Source organism: Ananas comosus, linkage group 14 (genome assembly GCF_001540865.1).
Source record: "Ananas comosus cultivar F153 linkage group 14, ASM154086v1, whole genome shotgun sequence".
Classification (NCBI taxonomy): domain Eukaryota; kingdom Viridiplantae; phylum Streptophyta; class Magnoliopsida; order Poales; family Bromeliaceae; genus Ananas; species Ananas comosus.
The window spans coordinates 1,206,472-1,218,514 of NC_033634.1; the positions used below are offsets into that span (position 1 = coordinate 1,206,472).

The window sequence follows — 12,043 nt, forward strand, 5'->3', positions numbered from 1 at the left end:
CCGATGCTTGGTCTCAAATCAAAAAGCTAAAACCTGTTTTATGTTAATCTTAATTTTTGAACTTTTCTAAACATGGAATTAGCACAACTGCTTATAACAACCTCAAAGTGTCTTGAGGAGAAGCTGAAACATTGAAAAGCAAAAAAAGAAATTGATGTTTTTGATTCTGTTGCAACAGAGATCTCATGTTTTAAAACAGATTTTGTTTTTCCTAATTTGATATTCTTGTATATTTCTTTTAAATTGGGTAGTGCTTGTTAAAGCAGATCAAGCTCTTATAGGTGTGCTGGGACTAAAATTGGGTTAATTACAGTAACTTCTACATTATTAAAAGTTATAATTGATAAGAACTTTGTTGGACCGTAATTTGACGGACCTTCGAGAATCGAGACTCTATCGTGAGCTCATAACCCTAAAATGGTCGAACACCGGCCATAGTCCCGTTCCAATCCCCTTCTCTCTCCCTCTTCTCCAAAACCCTCCGACGCCATGAGAGGCCTCGGACGACTCGCTGCAACCCCTTCCGCCGCAGGGAAACAAACCCTAATCTCATCTTCCGCCCTCTCCTACTCCACCTTCTCCCCACTCGGNTTCTCCAAAACCCTCCGACGCCATGAGAGGCCTCGGACGACTCGCTGCAACCCCTTCCGCCGCAGGGAAACAAACCCTAATCTCATCTTCCGCCCGCGTCCCTGGGAAACCCGATCCCGACGCCGAGGACGGCGACCCCTTCGCCCCTCCCCCCGGCCTCGGCCATGGCCGTGGCCACCCCGTCCTCCCCTCCTCCCCCGTCCTCCCCTCCTTCTCCTCCTGGATGTCCTCCCTCAACCCCTCCGCCTCCTCCGCCGCCGCAGGGCGCGGCCGCGGCGCCGCCGCCCCGCCTTCCCCGCCCCCCGATCCCGAGCCCAAAAGGCCTATCTTCTTCAAGCGGGACGCGGATCCTGAGGAGGAGTCGTCTTCGTCGTCGACGGCGAAGCCGCTGCCCGCGAGCATCTCCCCCTTGCTCCCCGGCGCAGGGCGGGGGAAGCCGACGAGGCCTGCCGAGCCGGCCCCGCGCGCGGCAGAGGAGAACCGCCACCTCCGCCGCAGATCCGTCGAGCCAAGTGCGAGCCCGAGCCCCCCGAAGATGGGGCGCGAGGAGGCCGTGAGGAAGGCGGTGGAGGTCCTCTCCCGCGGCGGCGGCGGCGGCGGCGGCGGCCCTGGGAGAGGGGGCCGAGGGAGGGGCCGAGCTATGACGCGAGGGAGAGGGGCCAGGGGTAGGGGCAGGTTTGGAGGTAGGGGCGAGCGCGGTGATTCGGTGGACTCCGCTCTTTATCTCGGAGATGGAGCTGATGGAGAGAGGTTGCAGAAGAGGCTGGGCGAGGAGAAGATGAAGATTTTGAACGAAGCGTTCGAGGAAGTGAGCTGGAGAGCATTGCCTTCTCCAATGGAGGATGCTTATTTGGACGCTCTCCATACTAATAATATGGTGTGTGATTGGTTTTGTTGGTTTAATTGGCTTTTTATTTCTTTATTTATTTGATTGATATTGGTGATGTAAATTTTGTAGATCGAGTATGAGCCGGAGTATTTGGTGGAGTTTGAAAACCCGGATATTGATGAGAAGCCTCCAATGTCCCTTCGTGATGCGTTGGAGAAGGCGAAGCCGTTTTTGATGGCGTACGAGGGGATACAAAGCCAAGAAGAGTGGGAGGTAATCATCGTTCTTCTTAGTATAATTTTGTTGCTCTTAGTATGTTACTAGTGAATAGTGATTGAACAATTATACTTTTTGAATCATTAAGTTTGGAAGGGAATTAAGACCTGAATTGTTGTTGAGGGACTCTAGTTATCAAGCATTATTTGATTTTTGGCACTTCACTTCAAAGCCTTACTACTAAACCTAGTTTACAAAGCTTGCGCTGTCATTACTGCGTAGGATACGGTTGGATCGTGAACTGTTGGATTTCTATTAATTTGTATAGATTCTGCTTGTACTGTTCCTTTCTGTTGTTCAAGATACTGGGGACTGATATGGAGAGGTACTTTTGTGTCTTTTCGTCTTGAAACAATAGTTTTACAGCATTTGCCTGCTTGCACAGCAAATCAGAAAAGGTTACATTTTTCATTGTTATTTTAATTCCCGTAAGTAATATGAGCGGCTGCCATTTTCTTGTTTGCTAGTGTTAATATCTCAATCAGGATTTATTTTGTTCGAGTCATCTATGCTGTTGTGACAATAGGTTGCGGTCCATCTGGGCTTTTTTGCTGTAAATTTTATATGTCGTCTTTTTCTGATTGTTAGATGCTGTATTGATGTCAAATGTTCGAATTTGTGATCTTCAAGGAGCAATGAACAATATTTTCCTGCAAAGTACCTTGCTAATTCTGTGTGAAGAGAACTTTTTAAGTCCTGGTTAAGCATATGTCATGGTGATGGTGAAAAATCCAGTGCTCTTTAATAGATTTCTAAAGTGCCCCCACAAATTGGTGTTCCACCCTTTTTATTTTTAGTTGCTTAATTTAATTTTTCAGGAAGCTGTAAAAGAAACAATGGAGAAGGTTCCCCACATGAAAGAGCTAATGGATATGTATTGTGGTCCTGATAGAGTTACAGCAAAACAACAACAAGAGGAGTTGCGGAGAGTTGCTAATACTCTTCCAGAGAATATACCTTCTTCTGTGAAGAGGTTCACAGATCGTGCTCTCCTTTCTCTTCAGGTTTGCTTCCTTAACTATTTACATCTAATCTGTTTTATGAGTTTAATCATCATTTTGCTTGATATGCGTACTTCTTTAATGTAGCATTTTATTGATAGTTCTAAATTACGGAAGAATAAGAACCTTCACACTTTCTAACCATTTCAGACTGTGAAAGAGTAAATTCTTAAGTACCTCTCTTGCCGCAGTCGTAAGGCTTTAAGCATGCGTTAGTGGTATTGTTATTTAAGCTAGGTAGATTGATCATAAATTTCATAAAATTTGTAGAAAATTTGTTAATGAAATGTGATATATGTCCGAGAAATAACTTGAAATAGGTTATTTATAATTGCCACAGAAAAAACATTGCTGGGGGAAACTTAGCAATGAATGTGGAGGATTACATAGATTCAACCTTGCCTGATCTGCACGGAGTGTGAACCTCTCACACTGATGAACTACCCTCTATTTATAATCAAATCTGTGGCTAAATCTTCTTCTGGTGCTTGCACTATTTTCATCTTCCTGTGTGTGGGGCAAGTCAATAGATGTTAAATAACATTGGCTTTACTTCTTCTCTTTTATTTTCTTTGCCTAATCTGAACTCTGTTTAAACATTTGCAGAGCAATCCAGGGTGGGGTTGGGACAAGAAGTGCCAGTTCATGGACAAGCTTGTCTGGGAGGTTTCTCAGCACTACAAGTAGTGTGAGCTCTTCTGTGGCTCCTTTGTTGACCATATATTTGCTGCAAAAGTTATGTAGAAGCTGCAACAAAAGTTTGTCGTCTCCCGTTACAACCCGATGTACTAAATTTTTGCTAGCATATGTTAATTACTCGAATAAATCTTGAGCAAATCGACTGGCACCTGGGAAAGGTTCTGCGTTCATGTGAAAGTTATCTTTTAAGTGATGAGAATAGCTACGAAAAATAGAGTTTCATTTCACGTTATTCTAGCCTTCACCTAACTGATTTGTATGGATCTGAAATTGGTGCATAATACTTGAGGTGGTAGATTCAATACATGAGATCGGATGAAACTTTTATGTAATGTTTTGTTGTTCCGAAGTAAAGGATGAGTCTTTTGATTTGTTCTCTTTATTCTTTCAGGGGAAAAGCTTCTTTCCTTGCTTCAGCAATTTTTTTTTCAAGAGAAAAGTGGCGTGTTATACATTATGTTTAAATAAGTTTAGCTGAAAATGTGAATACAATTTGAATTTGAAATCTCGAATATCAACCATCAAATCTTTTGTTACTTGCACTAGGGGCAGTCGGTCTTGCGTCAGCATTTATTGCAGATTTAGTTGCCTAACTTCGAACAGATTTTAATTTCGTCCTAAAGAGTTTTACTTGTAATTCTGAAGTTTGAGCATTTTTGTTCCCAATTTTGTCTAAATAAATGGCTCAACTAAATACTGATATATTCCTCCAAAGTTTACAAATAATATAGCAATACAATAAAAGTCAAAAGCACAAACTAATGTCGACTATTCAAAATTTGGCACCATCAACTCCATTAACAACGCCAATTGAACTTATCCTTTGGCACAAAATTTCCAATTGAAGTATAAATTATAACGAGAAACCCAGCGAGCGTTGGCACCAGAGCAGCTGCAGCAAATGTACGTTCACAAATCACAATCACTCCTCCCAATCTCGGACGAACCGATCGAGCAACTCAGCCACACGATCGAATTCGCCGCCGCCCCCTTCCAAGCCCTTCAACGCCGCATCCAACTCCCTCGCCTCGTCGATCCGAGCCTCCTGAAGCAAACCCCTGTACACTTCCTCCCTCAAACCCCCTCCGATCGGGACACTATCCAGCGCCATCTCCCTTAGAGCCCTAAGGGCATCGAGCATCCTCCCGAGCCTGCAAAACCCTCCGATGGCGATCTCGTAGACCTCGCGGTCGGGGCGGCGGGGGGAGTCGGCGCGGCAGAGCCAGAAGAAGACCTTGGCGGCGTCCCTGGGGCGGCGGCTGAGGAGGAAGGAGGAGAGGAGAGGGGCGACGAAGGGGAGCGGGGACGGGCGGAGGGGGTGGTGGCGGAGGGAGGTGAGGAGGGCGAGCGTCGGCGCGAGGTCGGGGAGGGAGGAGAGGTGGCGGGCGAGGGAGGGGATGGGGAGGGACGAGAGGGGAGGGGAGAGGAGGAGCGCGGCGGAGAGGAGGCGCACGGCGTCGGAGTGGTGGCCGAGGGCGAGGAGGCGGGGGAGGAGGGACCGTACCTCGGCGAGGTAGGGTTCGGAGAGATGGGGAGGTACGGGTTTTAGGTTTAGGGTTTGAGGAGGAGGAGGAGGTGGAGAGGTGGTGTACGATGATCGGAAGCGGAGGAGAGAGGAGGAGAATGGTGGCGCGGAGAATTTTCTCATGTTTTTTTTTTTTTTTTTTTTTCCCCGTTTATTAGCTCTGTTCGATCGGAGAGGAGAGGGAGAAGGGGTGGAGATAGTGAAATGCGGCTACCGGATTCGGTGTACGGTCGGGCCGTATGATTCTGAATTCAATCGCTATTATTTCTTTCCGGGTCGGATCTCGGAAGCGCCCGCTTTGGTGCAGGATAACGTCTCCCTCCAACTCCACCTCCACTCTCCCTTTTCCCACCTCTCCTCCTCCATTCTGGGACTGCACGAGCTTCACCCGTTCGCTCCAATGGCCTCTTCTCCTCTCCTTCTCCCTTTCCCGCCCCTTCTCTCTCCTCCACTACCACTGTAACTCCTCTATTCCCCTCTTCCTCTCTACTCCTCATTGCTTTGTTTCCTCTTCTCTGACATTTCCTTCGTCTTCTTCAGCTGAAGAGCCAAGAGAATCCTTGCTTTGCATCACCAAAGGCAAAGAAGGAGTGTTCCTACATGAGAGTTTCCACCTCTCCTCCCCATTCAAGCTGTTTGAGCCGCCCCAGGTTGAGGTCTTATCGTTCGAGGTGAGCTTTTCGGTCCGAATCTTTTTTCTCGGCAAATTATGGTACCATTTGAGAATTTTGTGTGTAATGTAGTTTTTGGATTGTTATAGTTGGAGCTGCCGATCCGGACTTTTATCGAATAGGTTATGTGCGCAGTGTTCGGGCGTATGGGTCGACTTCATGGAGGGCCGGATGGTTCGGAGTTTACGCGTCTCGCGATGTTCGAGCCGTTGCGGCGAGCTAGGGTTAGTAGGATAATTTTCTGAGCTCGTTTTTTTTTTTTTTTTTGGTGGTACTTTTCTTATGCAATCAGACTCTATGTTCTCAAGTGTTTACTAATTATTTTTCTTTTGGAGAAAAGGGTTACTTTGGATTATGCAATAACCAGATAAAACTGTATTCATTGGTATGTTTGTAGAAAATGCGAAGAATAACGATTACTTTGAGAAAACTGATGAATTCAGAACATAGGTTGCTTTTCTCCACCCAAAAAAAAAACTCTATGAAAATATTCAAATTGCAAATTTGTTCAGGCCTTGTTGTTGAAATTCCACTTGTAGATGTTATCTTTAACTGGTTCTTAAGAGGTCTACACCATAGAGCAGTCTCATTATCATGTGTTAATGGTAAAGTGAAAATATAACTTCCATTACAATTGTCTTCTGCTTTTACGTCGCCTGTAATACTTTTGAAGCACAAAAGAACCATTTGTAATAGTATAATTGTTTATATACTTACGTTATAAATGTTGTAGAGCAGCATTTTGAATCTTTGATTGTCTATCTCTACTTTTTCATTAGTACTGTTTTGTCTCTTTGTTCTTCTTTTAAATGTTTCCACTGTTTGCCTCTCTACTGTGAAGTAATATCTACTTTGTTGATAAAATCATTTCCAGGTGATTATGGAGATCCCGCTGGAATTGATGTTGACTATAAGTCAGAAGCCTCCCTGGATGTTCTTTCCTGATATTGTACCAGTCGGTCATCCTATATTTGATATTATCAACTCTACAAAACCCGATGTAATGGAAAATAAATCATATTGATATCTTTTGGATTGAAATATATAATTCTTCTCTTAATGATAATATTTATTTTCTAGCTTATGTTTGCACCCAATCGTCATAGCCCATGATATAACCATCTTTCACATGATCAGATGTGTTACCAGCATTTAAATGTTCATTACCTTGTCTGTTTTTTAGCTTCCAATCCTGCTCTAACATTCCATGTTTTTCCTAACCATTTTGCCCCATTAATGTTGACATTTTTTGTGAGTGCTAATTGAAGCATATTTCTATCTCAATCTCTGATCTTTCATAACAGACTGACTGGGATCTGAGATCAGCCTGTCTTCTTCTGTTTGCATTTGACGTGGACGGCAACTTTTGGCAGTTATATGGTGATTTCTTACCAAGTCCTGATGAATGCACCAGCTTGCTTCTCGGCCAGAAGGTCTGTTGAATAGAAATAAGTTGCAATCTGTGCCGTACGATTGCATAGATCCAAGCTAGAGTTACAAGTTTTAAATTCATCATTCACTTGGATATTAGTTTTTTTTTTCCTTCTTACTTTTAATCCTCCTTTTCACAATTTTACTGAGAACTTCTTTACTGCCATTTAAGTCCTTGACAGCAATATCATCATCATTCATAAACATTGTTTAATAACTAAACTATCTACCTATCTTACCTTATCAATTGTTTACTCATGCTTGATCTATATCTATAATATCTTGTTTTTAGGAGGACCTTTTGGAACTCCAAGACCAAGTTCTAGCTTCAAAGATGGAAGAACAGCAGAAACGAGCAATAGAATTTTGGGAAAAACATTGGGTAAATTTTCATACTATATGTCGTTAATTTTTCTGTCTGTGATCCCTTTTAACATCTTGGCATGCATACTCTTTATCAGCACTCTGCTGCACCTCTAAAGATTAAACGCCTCGCTCGTGATCCCGAAAGATTTCTTTGGGCATTGAGTATCGTTCAGTCTCGTTCTGTTGGAATGCGAATAAGACTTGGAGCTCTTGTACAAGATGCAAACATGCTAGTTCCTTATGCTGGTACTCTTTTACCTTTTAGTTCTCATTGCTGATATATAACCTAACAGTTACACTTTTCCTCACTTTTCTGTTAACCTCACTTTTCTGTTAATACATTCTTAATTGAGTATATGTGTGATATCTGATACTAACAAAGATGTGCCTATCAGAGGGTTACATAGAAATACATTTGAGTGACCTAACTACTCCCTCTCATGTTCAGCTCATTACATAGTTCATCATTTGCACCTTGTTCTATCCAACATCTTGGAATTAATATACTTTTGGTCAAACCTTCTGAGCTGCTGCTATGGCTACTGATCAAGTTGAATTTTTTATTTTATTTTATTTATTTTATTTTGCAGATATGTTGAACCATTCCTTCCAACCAAATTGCTTTCTTCATTGGCGTTTTAAAGATCGCATGCTTGAAGTTATGATAAATGCCGGGCAGCGCATCAAGAAAGGAGATGAGGTAATCCTTACAGAGACTCTATGTTTAGGTTCAGTTTAGTTAGCCAGCGAACACCTAGTTTTTCTCAATATGTAACGTGCCAACAATAAATGGATTGTCTTGAGAATTTACTTCTAACAGGCATGTTGAAATTCCTAATGTGCTGAAGATTAGGATTGCCTCCATATTCTCTCAAGGACCTCATTTTTCTTTTTCTTTTGTGTGTGTAAGAAGGAAGGTTCTTCTATTTCATAAAGGCTTTTCATAATCTGAATATCTAGATAGTTTTCCAGTTATTTCTAAAATTACTTATCTAGCCCTTGTAATTGATTTCTTTGAATTCGACAGATGACTATAAACTACTTGAGCGGACAGAAGAACAACATGTTTATGGAAAGATATGGCTTTTCGTCACCAGCAGTATGATAGTTTTAGTTTCTTTACATAAGTTAAATTTTTTTTTTTCTATTCTCTGGCAAATGCTTAAGATAAATTGATGTCTTTATATCAATAATCTTAAACAAGTTTAGTAGTATACAATTGGCCTTTTATGTGACTCTTGGATTTTTCTCATTTATCAAAGTTTTGCAGAATCCATGGGATGTTATAAATTTCTCTAGTACTGCCAAGATTCACTTGGATTCATTCTTATCAGCCTTCAACATCTCCGGCTTACCTGACGAATTCTATCACAATAGTGAGGATTTTTCCATTTCTATCTGTTGTCTTATATTTGGTTTGATTACAAATTTTGTCTATAGATTTTTCAGCTTTGTCCTCATATCTTCAATTGTAAACTTAAGTCCCTAATGCTTCTTGCGCATAACAGTTAGGCTCTTTCGTTGACAGGCCAATGAGGCGATAAGTGCCATGTCGGCACCATCATTAACTTTGTTACAAATTGAAGCTTAAGGGATGAATCTGAAACAGGTCAAATATTCCAGTTGAGTGAAAATGGGTTGAAGCTTCAGGGTTAAGATTGAAACTCTTGAGGATAAAATTGAAATTGTCATCCCTATATTTGCCAACTTAATCCTATATTAAAACTCGGCTCAAACTTCAGGGACTGAATTTTGCAACTAACTCTTCACATCTATCACAATCATGAGGTTTCCTATATGCTTTATTGATTAAATGCATCATCCTGTCAATGTAAAAATCCAGATCTCTTGTCCGCCGGAGAAGACAATAGCTTCATGAACGGAGCAGTCATAGCCGCTGCTCGCACATTGCCGATGTGGTCGGATGGAGATATGCCTCCGATCCCAAGCATGGAAAGAAAAGCCGCACGTGAGTTGCAAGAAGAATGCCATCAAATGTTGTCAGAATTCTCAACTACTTCTCGACAAGATCAGCAGATTTTAGGTACTGTTTACCCTTCAAAATTAGCAGCATTATCTATTCACCTGCTGATTCCTGCATAACCTGAATTTTCTTGTTGGTCTGTTTTATATATATATAAAGAGTCTGGCTACTATACTCTTGTAAGTACGATCGCTTTCGTACTCATAAGTCGTTTTCGATGATAGAGCTTCCAAATCGACGATCTATAACGTTAAACACTATCTAAAGCATTTAAAACTCCTAGAAATCAAATTTTATAATTTTTTGACATCATTTACCTCACGATCAAAAGGTATCAAAAGTTGATAGTTTTTAACTGCCGGTATGGGATACTTGCTAGTTTAATGGTGTAAAAATATCGGAATCGGTTGAATTTTTGATAGAAAATTCTATTCACTATCTAGATAAAAATCAATAACTCCAATCTTAAATTAAAGGATCCGATCATCCATTTTTAGGACGTAATTCAATTTCGACTGTTCATTTTATATCCACTTGATGGACTTTATTATGATTTCGAAAAGTTGCAAAATTTATCTCTTAGAAATTTCAAATACTCTAGATCATATTTAACGGAGTGGATCGTCAATTCGGAAGCTCCATCATCGAAAATAACTTATGAGTACGAAGGACTCTATACTCATAAGAGTATAGTAGCCTCTCTCTCTCTCTCTCTTTCTCTCTATATATATATATATATATATATATGTATATGGAACTAGGCTACTATACTATTAATATGTACATATATGTACCCTCATACTTACAAAAGATTCCCTATATGAAACCTTTTACTGATACAAATTCAACTTTCCCCATGAATTCCATAAGAACATAGTTGTACTGATACCCATTTTCACTCAACTTGTGAACTTGAGATAAGAACATAGTTGTACTAAACTTTAGGGGCAATTGTGAAAACTCAGATTTCACAGAATATTAAAAGCCATATTTTGATTGGTTGAATTGTCTGAGCCTGAAGTAATACCTTTTCTTCTTATTCTTGGTTTTCAGATTCTGATGAAAATTTTAGTAGGACACGCGAAGCCGCCATCGAGTATGAGATGTACCCTCAATTTTTATGTTTAGTTTTCTTTTGTTGGTCCTTTGGCTTTTATTTTTCCTTTTCCTTCTGATGATTGAATTGTTTGCTAATCTGCAGATATCGTATGCACCGGAAATTGTTCTTAGAGAAGGTCATTGAGGCATTGGATCTTTATCAGGATAGAATATTGTTCTAGGTTCTAACTATGCACATATACAAGGAATTGTTTTGTAGAAATAGTATCATTTCCAGGCCTAGTCAAGATAATTTATTTATTTATTTTTCAAATAGCTTTTCCTAGTGAGTTCTCTGTATTGTTTAATTTATCTAGTGCTGCGTATCCAGTTTTAGCCCTAGGTTTCAACTCTATTAACTGTAACCAGTTAAGGGCCTGACGAAACCAGTTTTAACAGGCTACTCTGCAGCTTCTTTTTTTTTTCACTTTTTAATCGAAATATTCTCTACTATTCTACGATCTTTAACTTAGAATTTTATTTTTAGTAATTTAAAGTTCATTCTCTATAGCTATCACAATTATTAAAAGCTTTGGAAACTGTTTGTCCGAACATCAATTCTTAATTCTTGTATAAGTGACTTCTCCTATCTTACAGTTTTGCAAACAAAAACAATCCACAAGATTATTATTTAACTAAACATATATTTATTTTTTCCTTATCGAGCTCACAAGCTTTTGGGTACGTTTGTTATTATTCAATGATCGTAAGCAAAATATAGTTAGGGAGAAAATATATACTGATATATCTTTTCGTTCTTCGCTGAAACTATATAAAATATATCATAATTAATTTATTAATCATAAATAAAATCTAATATATAATATAAAAAATAAATAAAGTTTTTTTTATTATACTTTTTTGTATAGCATGTAATGTAATTTTTCTTAATTTCAAACAGGTAGAAATGACCCGCCTATGAGGTTGAGGTTAGCGTCAGAACTGTCGGAATCCAAACTGAACCGACCCGTTTAATAACTATCGGGTATAACTTATCCGAACCCAACATCCAATGACGCTAGCCCGATCTGATTCATATCGGGTTTCCGGGAGCGCCCCACTACTCACATCCGTCTAAGAAGCAACAGCCGTATAAGATTTCTATGGAGAGGCCTTTATAAAATTCCCTTGCCTCCCCTTCCTGGATTTTTTTTTTTTTTTTCAAAATGGTCCTATAAAATTTTTAAATGGGGTAATAACTTTATAACAATTTTTTTTGGCAAATCAATTCTTCTTTTGCTGTGTAGGAGCTATATTATAATTTTCACTACCTTTCTAATACAAAAGCGATGTATTATTCACTGTTTTTTCTTTATTTACTGTTTTTTTCTGTATTCTATATATAATCTTAACAATTATATAAAAATTTCAACAAATCACATAAAATCTTAAAAATCTAAAAATTCTAATAATCTATACATATAATTTAATATAATTTTAACCATTTAAAAATTCTAATAATCTATCCATACAATTTCATATAATTTTAACAACATAAAAATTCTAATAATATATCTATATAATTTCATATAATTTTAAAAATCAAAAAATTCTAATAATCTATCTATACAA

At 39.6% G+C, this 12,043-nt stretch overlaps 3 protein-coding genes across 4 annotated transcripts; 2 read left to right on the forward strand and 1 right to left on the reverse strand.

Moving 5' to 3' along the window:
* LOC109720613 (POU domain, class 3, transcription factor 3) lies at positions 352-3,778 on the forward strand (the record flags this gene model as incomplete). The annotated part of the gene is given in 5 exon segments (XM_020247849.1): positions 352-590; positions 682-1,468; positions 1,550-1,693; positions 2,515-2,700; positions 3,304-3,778. Coding segments are annotated over 5 exon segments (1,299 nt in total), but the record flags the coding sequence as incomplete, so codon positions are not given.
* On the reverse strand, positions 4,063-5,065 carry LOC109720614. The gene has a single exon (XM_020247850.1). The coding sequence runs from the start codon at positions 5,042-5,044 to the stop codon at positions 4,319-4,321; it is 726 nt and encodes a 241-aa protein (XP_020103439.1). The 5' UTR covers positions 5,045-5,065; the 3' UTR covers positions 4,063-4,318.
* Positions 5,095-10,932, forward strand: LOC109720615 (protein PLASTID TRANSCRIPTIONALLY ACTIVE 14). Of its 2 annotated transcripts, none has more exons than XM_020247851.1 (13): positions 5,095-5,380; positions 5,462-5,592; positions 5,682-5,816; positions 6,467-6,592; positions 6,897-7,025; positions 7,316-7,405; positions 7,485-7,635; positions 7,980-8,089; positions 8,417-8,488; positions 8,660-8,765; positions 9,233-9,433; positions 10,427-10,478; positions 10,575-10,932. In XM_020247851.1, the coding sequence occupies exons 3-13, from the start codon at positions 5,718-5,720 to the stop codon at positions 10,651-10,653; spliced, it is 1,215 nt and encodes a 404-aa protein (XP_020103440.1). In that variant the 5' UTR covers positions 5,095-5,380; positions 5,462-5,592; positions 5,682-5,717; the 3' UTR covers positions 10,654-10,932. The 2 variants fall into 2 exon arrangements, with proteins under 2 accessions (XP_020103440.1, XP_020103441.1); XM_020247852.1 differs by having other exon boundaries at positions 5,097-5,380; positions 10,427-10,469.

What these genes read in the sequence shown, in the direction of transcription:
- LOC109720614 (XM_020247850.1), bottom strand. Translation starts at nt 5,044, where the DNA reads ATGAGAAAATTCTCCGCGCCACCATTCTCCTCCTCTCTCCTCCGCTTC.
- LOC109720615 (XM_020247851.1), top strand. Translation starts at nt 5,718, where the DNA reads ATGTGCGCAGTGTTCGGGCGTATGGGTCGACTTCATGGAGGGCCGGAT. An exon ending in AGCCGTTGCGGCGAGCTAGG is followed by an intron (nt 5,817 to 6,466) that starts GTTAGTAGGATA and finishes AATCATTTCCAG; the next exon opens with GTGATTATGGAGATCCCGCT. An exon ending in GCTTGCTTCTCGGCCAGAAG is followed by an intron (nt 7,026 to 7,315) that starts GTCTGTTGAATA and finishes TCTTGTTTTTAG; the next exon opens with GAGGACCTTTTGGAACTCCA.